Below are 19,224 nucleotides of genomic sequence, written 5' to 3'. Positions count from 1 at the left end.
CTGAGAAAAGTTACACTGGAACAGTGGTTAGAATTCCAGATTCTACAGCCACATTTCCTTCTTAAACCCAAGCTCTATCCCTTCCTATAATGAGTGATCCTGGGTAAGTTATTGAAGCTTTCTATGCCTCGGGCTTTGTATTTATTAAGTAGCAAGCTCTGAGATGCTGTGAAGACTGAACAGGTTTAGGTACAAAGATGAATGGCGTATTATTCTGCCATATAAGCAGTAAGAGACTACGCATACGTGAACAAAATTTCTTCTGGAGTCAGGGGTCAGACTATTTTTGCTTCCCTTGTTGCTTCCAGCTGCTAATCCCTCTCGCCCCTATCTGAGAGATCCATCTCATTCAGCTGCACCACCTTCCACTCTCAACACAGCACCAAGCGCCTCTGTGCCCCAAGTGCTTGGCAACCTGCTTGGCACAGAGTACTTGCTCACTTAAAATTTCAACTCTGACAACTGTTATAGGATAATGATGATTTGACGAAAAGTTGACTTATAAACAGTAATTAGCCAAAAGTGTGAAGTACTTCTCAGGACTATAGTAAATGTTGTTTTCATATAAACTACCTTATTGGTTTGTTAGTTATAAGCAATACCATTGTCATAGAGAGTATAGTCCTTATCGGCATATGCATTCTACTCACTGTGATTGCAAATTTCTTTAGTCCCACATTGTTTGCTATTGTGTTCAGAAGTGACTCCACTGTAAGGTCCGTAATATGCATTATCTACAGCACAGCGGAGGAGGAGGGCAGAATGCAGAGTCTTAGGGATCCTCAAAGAGCCATGTGATTCATTCTTCCATTGTGAAAACTGATTGATGAGTCTGCTTTATAAAGGTTTTTTTAATCTGTTTGTTCATTTTTGTGGTGGTAAGGATTGAATGCTGGGCCTTGTATACCCTGGGCACACATTCTCCCACGAAGCTACGCCCCTACTTAAGCTCTTCAGATAGTTTCTCAACTCCTATTTCAGTCTGTTCCAATGCTGAATCATCTTGCTTTCCCCCTTAGACAGCTAATAAAAGTGTCTTAATGCAATTTATGTCTACTTCCTCCCTTTGTGAAACAGAATATGTTCAAAGGTGAGTTAGAAGCATCCTTCTCATCTTTTATGCACAGTAAAAAGTATATGCTACTTAGCAAACTCTTACAGCAAGTTAGCACTGAAATATCTACAAACACAAAAGGGTAAGCTTATTTCCATGCACGTATTAACCGTGAAATGTAAGTATTTAAGAGCACAAAAATAATATGGCTACACAGAGAAGAACCCAGATGTATTATGTTGTGAAACTGGGGGACACGTAGGGGACTGGATCACATCTAGAGACCCTAGTGAACATCTACTTGGTCTTTCTTGGTGAGATTATCCAGTATTCTAAGATTACAGGGATGACACTAAAAATAGCTCTAAAGGTAAGAATTATTCCAAACACCACCCCCCAGCCACAGGTAAGGATAATCACAAACATCACCCCCAGCCACAGATAAGGATAATCACAAACACCATCCCCTAGTAAGACTTCTGCTAGTTGTGGTGGCACACACCTATATTTACAAGAGTCAGCAGGTAGAAGCAGGAGAATCAACAAAAGGCTGAGTCCAGCCTGGGCTCTGAGTCCCAGGCTAACCAAGGCTAAATATCAAGGGCCTATCACAAAACAAAACAGAGATTTTCCCATCCCACTTCCTGTGTGTGTGTTGGGGGAGGGGGGTAGTGATAGTCTGTTTCTTGCTTATTTGTTTGTTTCTGAGACAGAGTCTCACTCTTTAGTTCTGACCCAGAACTCTCCATGTAGATCAGACTAGCCTTGAACTCACAGAGATCTGCCCATCTTGGCCTCCTGAGGACTAGGATTAAAGGCTGTGCCACCATACCTGGCAAGCACCACCTTCTTGAGAATAGACACATTTAAGCCTTGGAGTCATCCTACGGGAATGCTCCCCTGGATGCCTGCATGGTTCATTTCCCACCTTCCAGGGTCTTCTCGGAGGACTCGTGGACCACCCTACTAACAATTACAACATGAAGGCTGAGCACTACTGCAATGATAGAGTGCTTGCCTAACACGCTCAAGTCCTAAATTCAGTCTCCAACACTGAGAAAGAAATGACAGCCTACGCCTTCATGCGACTCTGCCATCCCCGGACTATAAACCCCACTGCCACGCTGTCCTCTTTCCCATAGGATCGCCTGTCAGAGAAAACACCTGCTAAAATATGGACCTCAAATAAAGACAAAAGCAGTCACCGACATAATCCAAGGGCCTGGAACAGTTCCTGCCATATAGTTCATCCTCAGTAAGTATCAATGAAGTGAATTAAATGGATGTCAGTTCACATACAAACTCCTAAAAAGTCATTATCACACACATGCACACGGACATACGCACACACATGTGCATATGTTATTGTGGGATAACAGAGAATCAATGGCACGTGGCTGTGGTCCCAGTACTCAGTAAGCTGAGGCAGAGGAGCTGTAGGAAGTTTGAGGACAGCATGGGTGATAAAACAAGCACTAGGCTAGCCAAGGAAACACAGCAAGATCTTGTCAGAGAAAAAGGAAAATTTAATTGTAGACCACAGAGCTGTCAAGTCAAAACTTTGAACAAAACGAACACGACTCCGAGTCTATTCCATACTTTCAAGTCTCCTCAGTTCTCATGGTTTGCAAGGATAGAAGGACAAACCAGGGATCTGCAATTGTAATGACACTGTACTGCAGAGAGCAGGGACTGTGAGAAGGTGTGGTTAATGGCTCAGACATTACTGGTACGCCCAACTGCACGGGGGACAGAAGTGCAAAGAAAGCAAGTCATGTCTCTCTGCAAGGGAAATGTGAGGCCCAAGCCTGACCCAAAGGCCTCACAGAGAGGAAACATTCCATCACACACAGACACAAACACACACAGAGACACACATAAATACACACACACAAGCACGCACGTACACATGCACTCGAGGGTACACACACCAGTACCAGGAGCAGTGACAATACTCGGCACCCTTGGAGCCTTCCTCCCGATGAACATATGACACTAAGGAAAAGCATACGGGCTTTTTCTAACCTAATTATTTCTTAAGGGAAATAATACAAACAATTAACTCGGGAATAACAGATTTTGGAAAGAGTGTTTGTTGAAAACTGTTAGAAATCTGGGAACACATGGTTGATTGATTAAGTGTTGAAATATTTATTAAATATGAGAATCCACTGCAAAGAAGTGGAACTGGTCCAGCTAAGCTGAAGGCTTCATCCAACACTGGCCCAGAGCCCTGTCGATCAGAACCTGAGGTGAGGAATGAAGATCACCCACAAACGCTGCTGTGACAAAAACCGGGGAGCCCCACCCCCTAAAGAGGAAAAATAACACGCTGAAAATGACTACAAGCTTGCTAAAAGCTATATTTTTTTTAAAAATGAAATTATGCATTTAAAAGGGGAAATTTTATGGTACAGGAATTGTTTCACAACAAAGTTATTAATTAGAATAAACAAACAAATAGATAGATAGATAGATAGATAGATAGATAGATAGATAGATAGATAGATAAACAACAAAAAACCCTCCAGGGACTGGAGCAGTGTGCAGCAGCAGGGCCCAGGGTCCCCCCACCTCACCCCCACCATAAAATCACCATAACATATCATAGCCAGAGGTTTCAGGAAATGTGAAATAGAATGTGGAAAAACAAAAAGCATCCTATCACATGTAGCAAGGTAATTGTTTTACGACATATGTTCTGCTCTGTGACATGCTCATATTTCCACGTGTGCACATGCAATCTTTCACGCAGATATTCATAGCACTGCTACTTATAATGAAAGACTTTAATTAATAGAAATGTTTACCAAGACAATGAATAAATAATTGGACATTACTCAGCAATAAGAAGGAATGAAGTACACAGGCTATAACACGGATCAGTGCTGAAAACATCATGCTAAGTGAAAGAAGTGAAGATTATTTGAAGGATCTAGAACAGGCAAACCTACAGAAACAAAAAGCTGTTTTTTTGTTTTTTGTTTTTTGTTTTTTTTTTCAAAGATTTATTTATTATGTACACAGTGTTCTGTCTGCATGTATGCCTGCTGGCCAGAAGAGGGTGCCAGATCTCATTACAGATGGCTGTGAGCCACCATGTGGTTGCTGGGAATTGAACTCAGGACCTTTGGAAGAGCAGCCAGTGCCCTTAACCACTGAGCCATCTCTCCAGCCCAGCTGTTTTTTAAAAAGGGGCCAACGAGCCAGCTCGGTGGGAAAGGTGCTTGCCACCAAGGTTGATGACCTGAGTCTGATCCTCCGGACCCACATGGTGGAAGAAGAGAATTGATCCTCTGACCTCCACAGGTACGCCATGGCACACATGTGCCTACACAACTCTAAATAAACAGAATGCAAATATATATATATATATATATATATATATATATATATATATATATATGAATTCCTCTGTTTCTGAGATTATCAAAGGTTACCTGAAGTCATAAAGATGGCTAAGGAGTTTAGTTCTTCAGAATGATGTTTGAACTGCTGCATCCTTTAATATGATATAGTCTCTGTGCAAATCCTGAGTGTCTCTTCCACTTTAACCTTATTTTCAGATCCTCCATTCACACTACACTATAAACACATGAAACTATTTAGACTAAAGTATTGTCCTCTATGGTTTCTTTTCCAGAATTAAATTAGTATGTGCAGCTCTTTAAGAAACATGAAGATCTCCTGGTGTACCATGTGGGTAACCACCTGATATATTTAAAAATATTAACACATCTCATATTAATATTTATCTTTAATATTAAAGTAAGTTAGGCCAGAATGGTGGTTCATACCTATAATCCTGGGATGTGAGGGGTAGAGACAAGGACAAGAAACTTGAGAGAGTTCAAGACTAGTCTGAGCTACATGGCGAGATCTCCAAAAATAAAAGGGAGTTGCGGAGAGACAGTGATGGCTCAGAAAGTTAAGGTGCTTGCCCCCAAGCCTGGTGACCCCTGTTCTATCCCTGAGACCAACATAATGGAAGAAGAGAACTGACCCCCACAAGTTTTCCTCTGACCTCTACACATTCACATGTTTGTACACACACGCATACACACATATCAATTAATTAATTAAATGTTCTTTAAAAGTCTATTTCACAGTTAAAGAGTTAATTTATGTATTATTACTCAATTTCATAATATGTCTGCATCTTATATATATTTGAACTACTTAACTGCATATAATTAATGTTAAAGCATATAACTAATTATTATTAAAATAATACATTTTCATAAAACAAAGAGAGATTAGAAAAAGTTAAAACAAAATATTAAAACAGGAATTATCAGAGGCTTAGCTCCAAGGAAAAAATTAAGTATGGCCTTAGTTTATAATTGCAGTTAAAAATTAAAGAATAACTAACTACTCAGGGAAATTTTTACCTGAATATGTCACATAAACTCAAATCTATCAAAAATGCTATATGGCACTCTTGCAAAAGACACACATCATTGTCTCAAAGAAAACTCTGCTCCTGGCAGCAAATGACAAAGTCTGGGGAATAAACGCTGCCACAAAGGTTAAATAGCTTGGATTTATTTTCGCTAGGAGAGACAGGGCTATAAACGGACAGGAGTGATTGTGTCATGGTGATTAAAGTGTCCATGAGACAGCAAGACAGCTTTCTGTGGTGGAATGTCAGTAGACTCACAGTAGTCCAAGTCCCTGCTACTTCCTCTCTCTCCTGCCCCCTCAGCACCACGGCTCTGACTTTTCTCTTAAGCTCTGCCTTGGGGTCCAGGCAAGAAGAACTCTGATTTCAGTTCACAGGATCACTATGCAGGTACTTCGGAGAACCAGGGCCTACTGCATACAGTGACTGTGCTGGGGTGGCAAGAATACTTGTGGGAGAGGAAGGAAAGAGGGCAGAGAGTCGGCATAAATATGGGAGGAGGGACAAGCTCCTCTCTGACGCTTCCTGACTAAAAACTGGAATATCTACTGGAAAGAATTTATAACTGTGGGAAATATCTCAAAGCTATATCAGTCAGTAACATAGTCACTTAATTTTTTCTTCATATCTTTGAGACAGAAAATCAGGATAAAAACTGACTAAAAATATTTACTGAGCACCTATGGTGGGTCAGGTACCGTGCTGAGCAGCAGCAGACAATGGTAACTATAAACGACCAAGTTTGAGATCAAGACTACAGTCCATCTCACAGAAACAACTTCACACAGGTATCAGTGTCTGGATCCCCTCCACAGCACACACATGAGTACACACAATTCTACGCCACGCCTGAGGCAAGTTTGACTCTGACTAACCTGTAATAGGCCTCGTTGTTCTTTACACTGAATATGCATCCTACAGCAACATGGCATAGGGTCACTGTCCTGCAGCAATGGATCCCTGTTCTTGTCTAAGACCTTCATTGACTCTGACTAACCTGTAATAGGCCTTGTCGTTCTTTACACTGAATATGCATCCTACAGCAGCATGGCATAGGGTCACTGTCCTGCAGCAATGGATCCCTGTTCTTGTCTAAGACCTTCATTGACTCTGACTAACCTGTAATAGGCCTTGTCGTTCTTTACACTGAATAAGCATCCTACAGCAGCATGGCATAGGGTCACTGTCCTGCAGCAATGGATCCCTGTTCTTGTCTAAGACCTTCAAAGCGTCATGCTCAGCCAGGACAGCGTGGGGACTGAGCACGTGAAGCTGGAAGCCAGGAGAGTAAGAGCAACGAGAATCAGGACAATGGTATCAGGAAGAAGAGTTTCAGCATTGAGCAACATAATGGATGCTTTGATACACACACAATGAAGAAAATGAATGAGAGCCAACTTAAGTGGAATCTAAGATAAAAGCACCTGGGGGGAGGGGGCGTCACACAAGATACTGTTGATCAGTATTAGTGAAATGAAGAGCTTGTTGATCTATAACACATTTCCAAATCCCCAAAATAAGTAAAGTCCAGTGCTGAATGGCACCAACACTGAATACAAGCAACCTTCCAGAGGCCTATGTTTATTTTAGTTGCTAAGAGAAAGAGAGGTGCTTGTGAGAAAGAGGAGGAAAGACAATCCACCAAAGGTTACAGAGAAGCATTTCCTGGGTTCACAGGAAAGCGATGAACAGGAGAGCAGTGGAGCTTATAGACAGGTAACCATGAAAGAGATGAAAAGCATTATTAACCAGGGAAAAGCCCAGAAACACCAACAGAGTCCTCATAATGCATGGCATCCACACTCCTTTGCTGGGTGCTTGTTACATGACTGTCCCCACTCAGTGCTGGGAAGGGATACAAGAACACAAAAGTGCATGCCTTTGCCCTACGCTTTTCTATGCATTTAAGCTAAAATAAAATATTTTCACCCCTCTCAACCCATACAACTGCAAACTTCAAGATTTCATCCCCGGAACATTTGAACTCATTAATCAATACTCTCAACTATGTTTCATACTAAACTAATTCAGCTACAAATGACTAGAACTTCATTGTCTATGAGAGAACATTGCCTGTGCAAGATCCTCCAGAATACAAGAACACTGCTAATCTAACCTCGGAAATTCAATTACATGAGAATTCTTACTATCTCAACAGCAGTGTTTTTGCCGGTCTTTACCTGGTAGCTCCATGACCATCGAGAACATTTGCTCTACACTGTGTTCAAAACAGTCTTAGCTCTAGTGACTTACCCAGTCAGAAATGGCAACTGAAGTGAGAGCAATAACCACATCATGGATTTCCACCACATTCTACCCAGTCAATAGCTGCCTAGCTTAAAGGCATTTTTATGAGACACTAAAGAAGAAAACGCAATGATCTATTTACAGTTAAGCCAGAAAGAGGGTCACAAATGTAGTCAATGCTGGTTTGGGTCCAGAATCCAAACTTTTATCATCTTTGGTAATGTTTAAGTTTCTACCAACATCAATAAAAAAAATTCTTCCTAAGAATAATGACTTAATTACTCAGCACACTGGCAACTCTAAAAATGAGTTGTTTAGCATGCCCATTGTCATTGTTAAACACTTTCTAAAGTTTTCTGCAACACATTTCAAAGTACTAACTTCAGCTAAGCCATGGGAAACACCAAAATCTTGTAATCAACTCAGTACATATGACAAACAATTAAGAAAAATTATTCAGCTCAATGACTGTTTACCTTCCAAACTCAAGTTTACACAGACTCATTCACTGAACATTCAATTAACAAGCATCACATGTCATTCAACATGAACTATGACTTGTTTTATACAAATTAGCTATGACTTTTAGAGAATAAAAAAAAAATGCCTGCATGAGTTAGGAAATCAGCCGTGAACTAGTGACATCTCCTGACCCAGGCGGGGCCCAGTGCGACAGTCTCCATTACATCATGGGGAGAAGCACGGGCCGCTTAGACACGGGCTGCCAAGGCCCTCTCTCACAAACCTGAGGAACTTGAAGAAGACCAACCAAGAATAAAAAAAAAAAGAGAGGAAAGAAAAAGAAGGAAGAAAGCAATGGGGAAGGAAGAAGGGAACAGGGTGGGGCAGAATTGTTCTGGCTGAACCCCAAACTCGGTCCTCATCGGGAACAGAAGCACTCCCAGGGCCCATCTGGACAACCTGGCTAAACACAGGCTCCTGTTTGCAGAACACAAACCTTAGAATCAAAATTAAGGTCAGTCACTAAAAACCCCATCAGACTCTTCCAGGCAGCCCTGTCCAAGCCGAGCCAGGAGGATGCTGGGCCGTTCTAGGGCAATGGCCCAGTCTCTTCTCTGTAGTGGATCTGTGATTTCCCTGAGCCCCGCCTTCCCCCCCCCCCCCCCCGACCGTTACTCAAAGTCCACTCTTGCCCACACTTGGGTGATCCCAGGTCACTGTTTTAGTCAGCTCTCTCCCTTCCTATTCCTCCAGGCTACCCTATCTTAATAAAGCCAGACTATTCACAGCCTTGGCTGTCTCTTGTACCTGCTGACGATCTACATTGTGTTTCTAACAGAACCCTGGCAGGATACTCGGAGTGCATCAAAAACACACCAGGGACCTGAAGGAAATCTGCAGACCCAGGTTATATGAAGGAAGGGCTCCTCTCCAGCATCCAAGGAAAAGAGACACTGTGTTGAGAAAACCGTCAGTCATCACCAGGAACTGTCCACCAGCTCAGCCCCGGCATGCTGATCTTGCCAGTGGAGGAGACCAGCCTACCTCATGAGCAAATGGGGGGAAAAGTAGACCAGAAACCAACAACTAGTGATAAAGCTATCCACACCGGGCAGTGCCAAACTGAGAGGCAAGCCAATAAAACTGCCAGCCCTGAGTTCTGCTGCCACGGGTAGGTCATCATAAAAGCACCTGTGGAAAAAGCGCTCTGCAGCCTCGGTCCAGAAAACCATCCTCCAGTCGTCACAGTTATCTAGTGAGCTTTGTTCAAAACAACAGAAGCGAAGGGAAGAGGTAGCTTCCACTAAGAGGTAAGATGCCCTGGCACAACACTAATTTATAAAAGGAGGAGAAATATATTTATTTAAACTGCTCATATGTATGACTCTGACAACCTCTTACACAAACAACAAATAGATTCCGGGGAATGACTAAATTCTAAACTCTCTCTCTTTCCAATTAGAACTGCTGGTATTTCTGGATCATGACACAGAATTTTTAATTTTATTTTCAAAATCCAGTTATATATAATAGTTTGCCTTGGAGAAGACAAAACAGATTTTTATCTTAAAAGAAATAATAATCAGGAGTAAAGGGCAGTGGAAGTCTAAAATCAGTTTTGATGTTAAGTATTTTTTAAATACATGTAACATTTAATTACATGTAAAATAATTACAAGTTATCCAGAAAGAAGATCAATAAACATCAGGAGTTTCTTAAAAAAATGATGTTGGTATATTTTAACACAGATAAATGAGAAATCCATGATAAATTAGTAGCAAGAACTTTGTAAAAGACTACTTTGCTGTTTTTAACATTTCCTTTCAGAATTATTTTCCCATTCCTACCCTTTATTAAGCTAGATGGCCATGGGAAAGCCTACAAAGTGTGTCTAATAGTATCTACCTCATCATTAAAAATAATGAAGGCAAATCACTCATCACAGGGTTTAGGGTACACAACACATGTTTGGAAAAATGAATTTCTACATTTTCAACTCTTTTTTTTTTCTCCAAATGTTTTTCACTTTTATTGCCAAAATAAACACATCTAACCAGATGTTCACAGAACTTATCATCCTGGTTATTATTTATCTGTTTTACCTGAATGATTTGACATTTGGGACCCTTAAGCTGCTGGTACTATAACTGTACCTTTTCTTTTTGTGAGGGTTATATGAATATAGATCTGTGTTTAGCATTTAATGTCTCTGTCAACAAAGCTCTGGCTACAAAGTGTATGTAATTTTGGTGTTGAGTGCTGAATACTAAGAATTGGATTTACAATGAAAGAATATAATCATCAGTACAATATCTACAGACACCTGCCTCAAGAGCTGCTTTTGGATGTCAAATGTCTCCCATATATTCCATTATTTATTAAGATAGTAAAATTGAAAAATTCCTACTGTGTTCAGCAAGCTTCTTCACTGCAGTACACTTTAAAAATGAACACACGCATTTTTGATGCACTAAAAGAAAAGTGTAAGTCCAATGGGGAAAATAAAAGAAACCTTTGACTCCAATGCCAAAGGACATCCAAATGTCTTGAATGCCATCTAAAGTGAGAATTCAGCCAGTGCAGTGGAGCTAAAGTTTCCAAGTTCAAATCCCCTCTTAGCTTCTTTAAAGATGACAAGTTATGACCTCCCCCTGGACTTCTGTGAAGGCAATGTACATCAGGCACTAAGAAGTTAATCTGACACATGAAAGTAACCACAAAATTACCAAATATTAAATACCTTACTATACAGCATTTGTAGGACACTGACATCTTTTTTCTACTTCCTTTTCCGTCCTGTGTCCCACCGTTCTCCCCAGGCTCTGCTTTTCTCCTCCATCCCACTTGGATGAGCATCTGCTTCCCCTGTGACAAATGTGGCCCTGACACACTCACTGCAGCTGTGGAGTGATGCCTGTGTTACACATTCCTTTCTCAGTGAGTCAGGAGGAAAAGAGCAGCTCTCTCTCTAAAATGGGCTCTAGAACAACCAAAAGAACACTTGGCATGTTTTTGCAGTATGAGAAAGCAAATAAAACTAAGAACATTCTTTACAAACCCATAAGCTCTTATAATCATTCATGCTTGCTCTCAGTATAGCTGTGAAGAAATTACCAAAAACTGGCTCCACTGTGCACCGTAAGATAATTTTGTGGAATTTCATAGATAACTATATGTATATCTGAGTATACACGTGCGCGTGCACGCACACACACACACACACACACACACACACACACACACACACACACGCAACTATACATATACACATTGGGATATCAAAGATAAGAAACAGTAATGCCTGAATTAGGTCTCTTCTGTCATCTAGGATCCCATTACTACATTTATATAAGTTTGAATGAAGATTTACAGGAAAGCCTGCAAGATGGCTCAGTGAATACTGATGCTTGCTGCCAAGCCTGGTGACCTGAGTTCAATTCCCAGAACTTACATGGAGAAAGGAGAGAAATGACTCCTGTATGTTGTCCTTTGACCTCCATATGTGTGCTGTGATATTCATATGTACGTACACACACACACACACACACACACACACACACACACACACAGATAGGTAGAGATAGACGATAGTTGATAGATAGATAGATAGATAGATAGATAGATAGATAGATAGACAGATAGTTGATAGATAGACAGATATATGATGGGTAGATAGATAGATAGATAGATGATAGATAGATAGAAAGAAAGACAGATGATAGATAGATATAAAATTAAAAGAAGCTTATTTTTAAATGCTTAAGGGATATTACAATTTATATTTTTACTTTATTCAATTTTCACAAAAATTGGTAGGTTACAAAAACGCACTGTGAAACATCTCTTTCCTGCTGCTTATAGCCTAACTTTATTAATATTGAGCTGCTTAGTTTAGCAAAAGAGATCTGTGCTATCCTGGCAAACTACCCTCAAAGCTGTAATTCCTAGGAACCCTTTTCCCCTGGGGAAGCTGTACTGCAGACAACTGACTGTCAGGCTGACCCCATGCTCCCAGATGAAGCGGCACAATTTCAAGGACCGCCCACCCATCCTACAGCACATATAGGAAGATTCACAAAGCCAGAGCACACCTTTTTCGGCCATCCTGCCTTCATTTTGCTTTTTGCCCCACCCACTGGCGATTATAAAACTGTGGAACTACAGATCCACATCCTTATTGCCACATGACAATTCCTTAAAAATCTGTAGAAGACCAGATGAGAAAACGCAGATCTTTTACTGGCTGACAACCAACACTTCTGATAGAAGAAATTATGTTGTATGCAGAAATATAAAACTACTTGGTATAAAATAAATAACAGAATTTATAGGTAACTATGAAAAAGAATAAGTTATCAGCTAACCCATTTCTCATGCTATAGTAAATTTATGATGCTTAGCCGGCAAAAAGAGCAATCATTAATAAGCATATTCTAAATAACAACTACAGGGTTATCAATATTAAACCATCAGTAAAAACCAGTAGATGATACCTTACACAAATTGGTGGAAAAAAAATACGTTTTACCTTACTACTCACAAACACGCAATTCTTTTAGCATATACTGTCAGGACAGGAGAAAAAAAAAAAGACTCAGTATTTTGAATATCCTAGGGCTATTTTCCAAGCTTGGAACTATTTCATATTTGACAGCCTCGAAGACAGCAAGGTTACCCACAATCAACTATGATTATGTTGACTATAATTTCTAGTATTTTATGGCATAATAAGCTTCTGCATGGACTGATCCTCCCACTTACAATATGAATTAGTATGCAATGGAGTAACTTAACTCATCATACAACAAACAAAAACTTCACAATATGGACTTGTACCAACAAAGTCACCATTTCTCACTAAACTGTCATCATTCCAACAGAACCAAAACAAAGTTTCTTCTATAACAAAAGCTTTCGATTCCCATTTACGGATGAAAGCTGAAACAAGTTCACATCAATAATAAAAGAAGCCTGGTACTCACCTAGTCTTTGTGGGCTTGAAGAACGGAACCATTGAAGACTACATAGGTGACTGACTATCTTCCCTCGGCCAGGTCAGTTGCTTGAGCTTGTCAGGTAAGAGGTCATTTCTGAACTAATTTAAGGGGCCTATAAGGTCTGTCTTACTAAGGCTATTCAGTTTCACTGCATTATGTAAAACTTGAGTAATTTGTAACTTCAGAGAATGTGTTAAATTCTGGTCATTAGGGCATCATTTGCATTCAAATGATGTCATAAAATCTCTAAACAGTCTTCCAGCTGCCCAAGGGAGGTGCTGTTACTTAACAGACTCTTGGAGACTCAGTGTATGCCCAGCACTGATCTGGGTGCTTTGTAAATGCCGCTCAGGCAAAGTGTACTCAGTATGTTTGGGAGCTTAGTCCTATGAAGCTTAATGATATGAACGGGCGTTTATCAGTGAATAAAAATGACTAATTAAGCCTGCTCACTCTTAGGAATTACAATGATTCTTCTGGGACACTAGGGCTATAACATAGGATCATGAATTTAGCCAGCTAATCCTCCTTGCTGAAATGCTTACACAGCCCGCTGAACCGAGTCCCAACTCCTCAGAAAGTGAAGACCTTGCTGCAGCACCTAGAAGCTACACTCTCTTCACTCTAGTCCCCAAAATCTCATCTGCAGTTAACGAAGACAAGTCCTGACTTCCTCGTGCCTCCATATCTGCTGTCCCCTCTGCTGGACATACCCATTCCCTCTCTGTAATCTGGCCAATTCTTTAACTTAGTCTCAAAACAGATCAGACAGCACCTCCTGGGAGAGCCCACTGACTGCTCAGGGGGTTAGGTGCTGGGCTTTCTGTTTCCACAGCAGTCTGCAATCACCTCAAGACTGAAGGGTAAGGAGTAATTGTTCATCCACTCACTCATTCTCCCAGCTGTCTGTAAACCCCTTAAAGGCTAGAACTGTGTCTTTTATCTCTAAATCCCCATGGCCTTGACTTATTTTAACATGCTAAATAGCAAGAGCTCCAGTGAATAAAATCCTTTTAATGAGTCAAGAAATGAATTATACACACACACACACACATACACACACACACACACACACACACACACACACACACCCCTTATGAGCTCACAGGAAAAAAAAAAAAGCATCCAGATGTTATTTCTGAAAGACAATGGGAGTTCCTAAAATGTATCCATGGGTACTTACAGTGCCAAAAGTTCTATCTATTTATCAAATAATAAAATAATAATAAGAGCTATATAAAATTAAATTATTTTCAGGTTAAATTACAGCTCTCTGGAAACCAGTAACGCCTAGTGGACAAGAAAACTCCTTAGTTTCCTTACTGTAGGAATGTCGGGTATACGGCAATGAGTAGGTCTTTGTGATTCTGCCAGTTCTCTGTGGTGTCCTACTGTAATTTAAGGATCCTGGTTAAGTACACTGATTTCCTAGCTGATGCAGACATCAAGATACACTATTTGCACCTTTAGATACCAAGGATAACTTGTCACAGTTATAAATAGTATTTATAACTTTCACTTCTGACTTGAATTAATAATCTATGCACGCTGTTTAATCTAAATTCTACCAAATCTCTTATGTCCCATCAAACAATAGTCTCATTCTCCCAATTGTGAAGTTTACTTCAGAAGGGCCTATGGTACCTTCTGCCCTGAGTGGAGAGGCCTATATGAGTCCAAACATCTCAGAAGTGGTATTCTAAAAACACCGAGAGGAAAAAAAATAGTGTGTCTTTCAAAATTAGTGGCCTTTCACCAGCATAGAGAAGGAGTAGGCACTGGGGTTGTGATGACTGACATGAGGCAGACCCCGAGTCCCAGGGTCTGCTCCTTCACTCTCCTCCTGCATCTCGGATTCTGTCTGTCCTTCCCTTCCTTTCCCACTAAGACTCGGGGACTTGTTTTAACACACTGCCTACATCAGCAAAATCCAGACCATGGAAAACTCTAGAGAATGAAAGACTTCATGTCTTAATAAATAAATTACAAAGAAAATTAAAAATAAAAAATAAAGGCATGGGTGGAAGAAACCATACACTAAAATAGACTTAAATAAACTAAGTATGTACTTTATTTCAGCTCTGGCTCAAAATGAGAAAAAAAAATGCATAAAAACTATACACATGTAAGCATATTTTGAGACAAGTAAAAGTTTTTGAAAGAATGGTTGCTTTATAGTATTAAAGAATTAATCTTACTTTTAACATGGCAATTCAGGGTTACATTTTTAAAAATAACCCTTGCCTGTCAGAGTTTCACTACTGAACATTTTAATAAATGATATATCATTTGCATCAAAGTGATACAGAAAGAGGAAGAAGAACAGCAGGAGACAATCAAAAGCAAGACAGACTGTAAGTTACCAATCACTGAAGCTAGAACTCACTATAATCCTTTCTAGTTCGTGTGTGTCTGGATTTTTTTTTTTTAATAAAAGGCTACAAACGAGCATCAGACTATTCCTTCACCGGAATAATATTTATGACTGAGAAATAAGACACAAGTCCCCTGCTTATGTAGTTCTTCCATGGAAACAAGTCAAAATAAGAAGAGACATAGGCAGCTGCCCAACATTAATTCGGATAACAAATCCTTCATTAAGGGATGGGCATACAAAGTTTTCAACTACAATCATCTAACTTCAATGGATACTACAAGTAACCCTGAATCTGCCTAGGTCAAAACTGGAATGGAGCCAGTTATTTGGCTGCAAATACAGACAAACATTTTTCAGTCTTTATATATCTCACACACGTGAATAACTGAGTACATTAGCACATTACAGTTACGTAGTGTCGAGTGTATTTGATATGAAAATGTCCAGCTTATCTTCAGTAAAGTTTACAACCATTTCCAACTACATGCGCTTCAGATGTCCTGCAGATCAATGAACTGTCAGGCTCATTGATCATGCAACCAGAAAAACACTTACATCGGCCCAAAAATATTTGCTAGAATTAGCCAGTAACTTCAAAATGATTTTCAATCGTATCTATGGATGTTGGTATTGATTTAAATGCAGGTACATTTGTTTGATTAATGCGATAAATTAGTTTTGTTTTGTTTTTTAAGAAAGTAAGTGCTCAATAACAATACAGCCCCTAATTACAAAGGTAAAAAAGGTAGGAAGGACCGGTTTATGGAGGTCAGGAGTGAACGGGTATATCTCGGTTGTTCACGAATCTAAGTGGGCAGGGGATTTTGCAGCGTAGTTTATTTTTGTTTGCGTTTCTTAGGGATGCCTAGTTTCCTTCTCCTCCCTTCTTTCTTCTTATCTTGTGTTATAAAGCCTTCTCTCAGAGTTAAAACAACGAAGATGATGATGCAATCCTACCCAAACAGAATGTCCTCCTACCTCGCGCAGTTTTTGCTTGACTAAGAAGATGGGGTCTCCCCTCTCGCCTCTCGCTCAGGTTACTGAGCTACTAGGAGTATCCACGCCATCCCCTCCAACCCCCCCTTCTGCAAAACCCCAGGCCTGTGCTTCTTTGGGTTCCTTTTTTTCTCTGTCTCCTTTTCTCCTCCTTCTTGCACCAGGAGCATCATGCATGAGTCGCATTAGGACCGTGCTCTTTTCACCCTGTGCACCGCGTCTCCAGGGCGACCCTGAGCAAACGTGGGGTCGTGGGGCTGCGCCACAGACCACCTCCCTCACCCCGCCCGCCGCTCACCTGCCGGCCGCCAGGGTGGCCCCGCACCCGGGTGTTGAGCCGGTCGTGCCAAGTTTCGTCCGCGCCGCCCAAGCGGTAGATGAGGCGCAGTGGCACGGTGCTCTGGCGCTCCAGGAAGCGGTTTTCGTCCGCCCTCTCCAGCTCCCTCAGTGAGGCGTCTCCTTGCGGGCAGGCAGGAGGGCAGGAGGAGTAGAGAGAAATGGCAAATAATAATAATAATAACAATAATTACCCTGACCCACAGTCCTCCACCCTGTATCTCCCCTATGAAAATTCCCCCGCCTCCTCCCTCCCGGACCCATCTGGGAAGGACGCAGAGACACCAGCTGGAGAGCTCTGGACCAGCTCATCCGAGAGCATCCCCGGGCCCAGAAACAGGGCACCCCTTTCCCATTCTCCCCATTCTCCTCTTCTTCAAGGGGAAAAAAAAGGCATTTGACCCCAGATTGCTGATGCATCCTCGAGCCCCCACACGTTTGCTCCTTTCTCACTGCCCTTCAAAAAATAAAAATAAAAAAACCCGCGCACTGTGGAAAGGCAGATGCGCCTTTTCGGGGGGGCTCGGGGCTCCAAAGAGTCCTGGCAGCCCGGGCAGCTGCGAACTTACCTGCCGGACCGCAGCTTGCCAGGGGGCAGGTCCCCAAGGCGCAGAGCAGCCAGAAGGACGCGGCCGCCGCCGCTGCCTGCATGGTGGCGGCGCTCAGCTGCTCGTGCCCCGGCCGCGGGCTCCGGTTCCCCGCCGCCCCTTCCCGGCCCGCGCCGCTGCCGCAGCCGCCGCTGCCTCAGTGCTGCATTGTGCCTCGCGGGCGCTTGGGTGGCGGGGGCAGCGAGCGAGCGCCGCATCGGGCGGGCGCCAGGCTGGAGCTAAGTGGCTTCTAGCGCCTCCCACTTCATCCCCAGGCGGAGGCCGGGGCGGGCGGCCAGCTCGGCGGGGAGCAGAGCTGGGTGCGCAGCGGGCCTGGTGCACTTGCCCCCCCCCCAACCTCCCCAACCCCGCGCCGCACCCGGGCGCGCGCACCGGAGTAGCTGGGAAATGTAGTTCCCTCCCCGCATCTCGCTGGTCTCCACAGCGACGCGACGGTCGCCACCCGGAGAATGCAGACCCCAGGAAGGAAAAGCGCACAGGAGAGGTGAGGGACACCACCTGCATGGTTGCAGCAGCGGGAATTCGACCCCAGCGTCTGCAAAGAGCCGCATTGTTGCTCACGAGTCACCAAGGGACCATGCCCTGCGTGCTTGGCAAGTCAATCATTCCACAGATACAGAGCCTACTGTGCGCCAGGTGGTTACAATGATAAAGGACCTGGGTGTGCGTCACCCGCTCTCAGATGCAATTAAGAAAGGCTGTTTGGGTAAGAATTTGAGCAAAGGGAGAGGGCCCGTAAATGTTTTTTTATTTGTGTATTTTGCAGTGCAGGTGTGTCTGTGCACCATGTGTGTGCAGTACTGTTGGCAGCCAGAAGAGAGTCTTATGTTCTTGGGACTGGAGTTACAGAAGTGTTGTGTGTGTTCTGGGGATCCAACCCATGTCCTCTGGAGGAACAGCCAGTATTGTTAACCTCTGAACCGTGTCTCCATCCACAAGCCATTTTTTGTAAGTGGCTTTTAATTTCATTTTATTTTGGACACCGAGAGGAGGGCCATTAACCCAACTCTAGGAGAATCTGAAGACATATCCCAGAGGTCTAGGGGGGCATTCAAAGTGTGATTGAGCCCGATTCTCGGTGGTTTGTTTGCTTCCTCCAATATCTGTACAGGTAACAGAGGGGGAACGGTACTTTCTCAGGCTGTCCTACCCCACCCCATTGCAAATGGTAGAGACTCACCGGGATTAAAATAGTAATAACATAACTGTTAACATAATTAGCATTTGCACTTTACAGATTTTGAGATTCATGTACGCTGGCATTTGAGCCTCAGGTCAAAATTTTAAACAGAAGAAAAGAGAAAATTAAGAATTAGATCAAGTATGCTTCTTCCCAGGGATGGTTCAACATATGTAAATCAATAAATGTAATACACCATATAAACAAACTGAAAGACAAAAAACACATGATCATCTCATCAGATGTAGAAAAGGCCTTTGATAAAATCCTACACCCCTTTGTGGTAAGAGTCCTGGAGAGATTAGGGATACCAGGGACATATGTAAACATAATAAAGGCAATTTACAGCAAGCCTATGGCCAATATCAAATTAAATGGAGAGAAACTCAAAGCAATTCCACTAAAACAGGAACAAGACAAGGCTGTCTACTCTCTCCATACTTGAAGTCTCAGCTACAGCAATAGACACCTGAAGGAAATCAGGAAGAAGTCAAAGAATCTTTATTGGAGCATGATGTGATAGTATACATAAGTGACCCTAAAAATTCCACCAGGGAACTCCTAC

The 19,224-nt window shown here is 42.1% G+C and overlaps 1 protein-coding gene across 1 annotated transcript in view; it reads right to left on the bottom strand.

Annotated features, from left to right (window-relative positions):
* Nucleotides 1–17,676, bottom strand: part of Adam22 (ADAM metallopeptidase domain 22) — a 222,125-nt gene extending 204,449 nt beyond the window's left edge. Inside the window, exons 1-3 of the mRNA XM_059256452.1 lie at nt 17,441–17,676; nt 17,157–17,245; nt 16,834–16,994 (exon numbers count right to left, since the gene is read on the bottom strand). Of these exons, the coding sequence (XP_059112435.1) occupies nt 16,834–16,994; nt 17,157–17,245; nt 17,441–17,676 (486 nt within the window). The remainder of the gene's footprint in view (nt 1–16,833; nt 16,995–17,156; nt 17,246–17,440) is intronic.
* Nucleotides 17,677–19,224: the final 1,548 nt, after the last annotated feature.

The sequence above is a fragment of the Peromyscus eremicus genome, chromosome 3, assembly GCF_949786415.1.
Source record: "Peromyscus eremicus chromosome 3, PerEre_H2_v1, whole genome shotgun sequence".
In the NCBI taxonomy this organism is placed as follows: Eukaryota; Metazoa; Chordata; class Mammalia; order Rodentia; family Cricetidae; genus Peromyscus; species Peromyscus eremicus.
The sequence above is the reverse complement of the archived record's forward strand: the minus strand, read 5'-3'. Positions and strand labels throughout refer to the sequence as shown.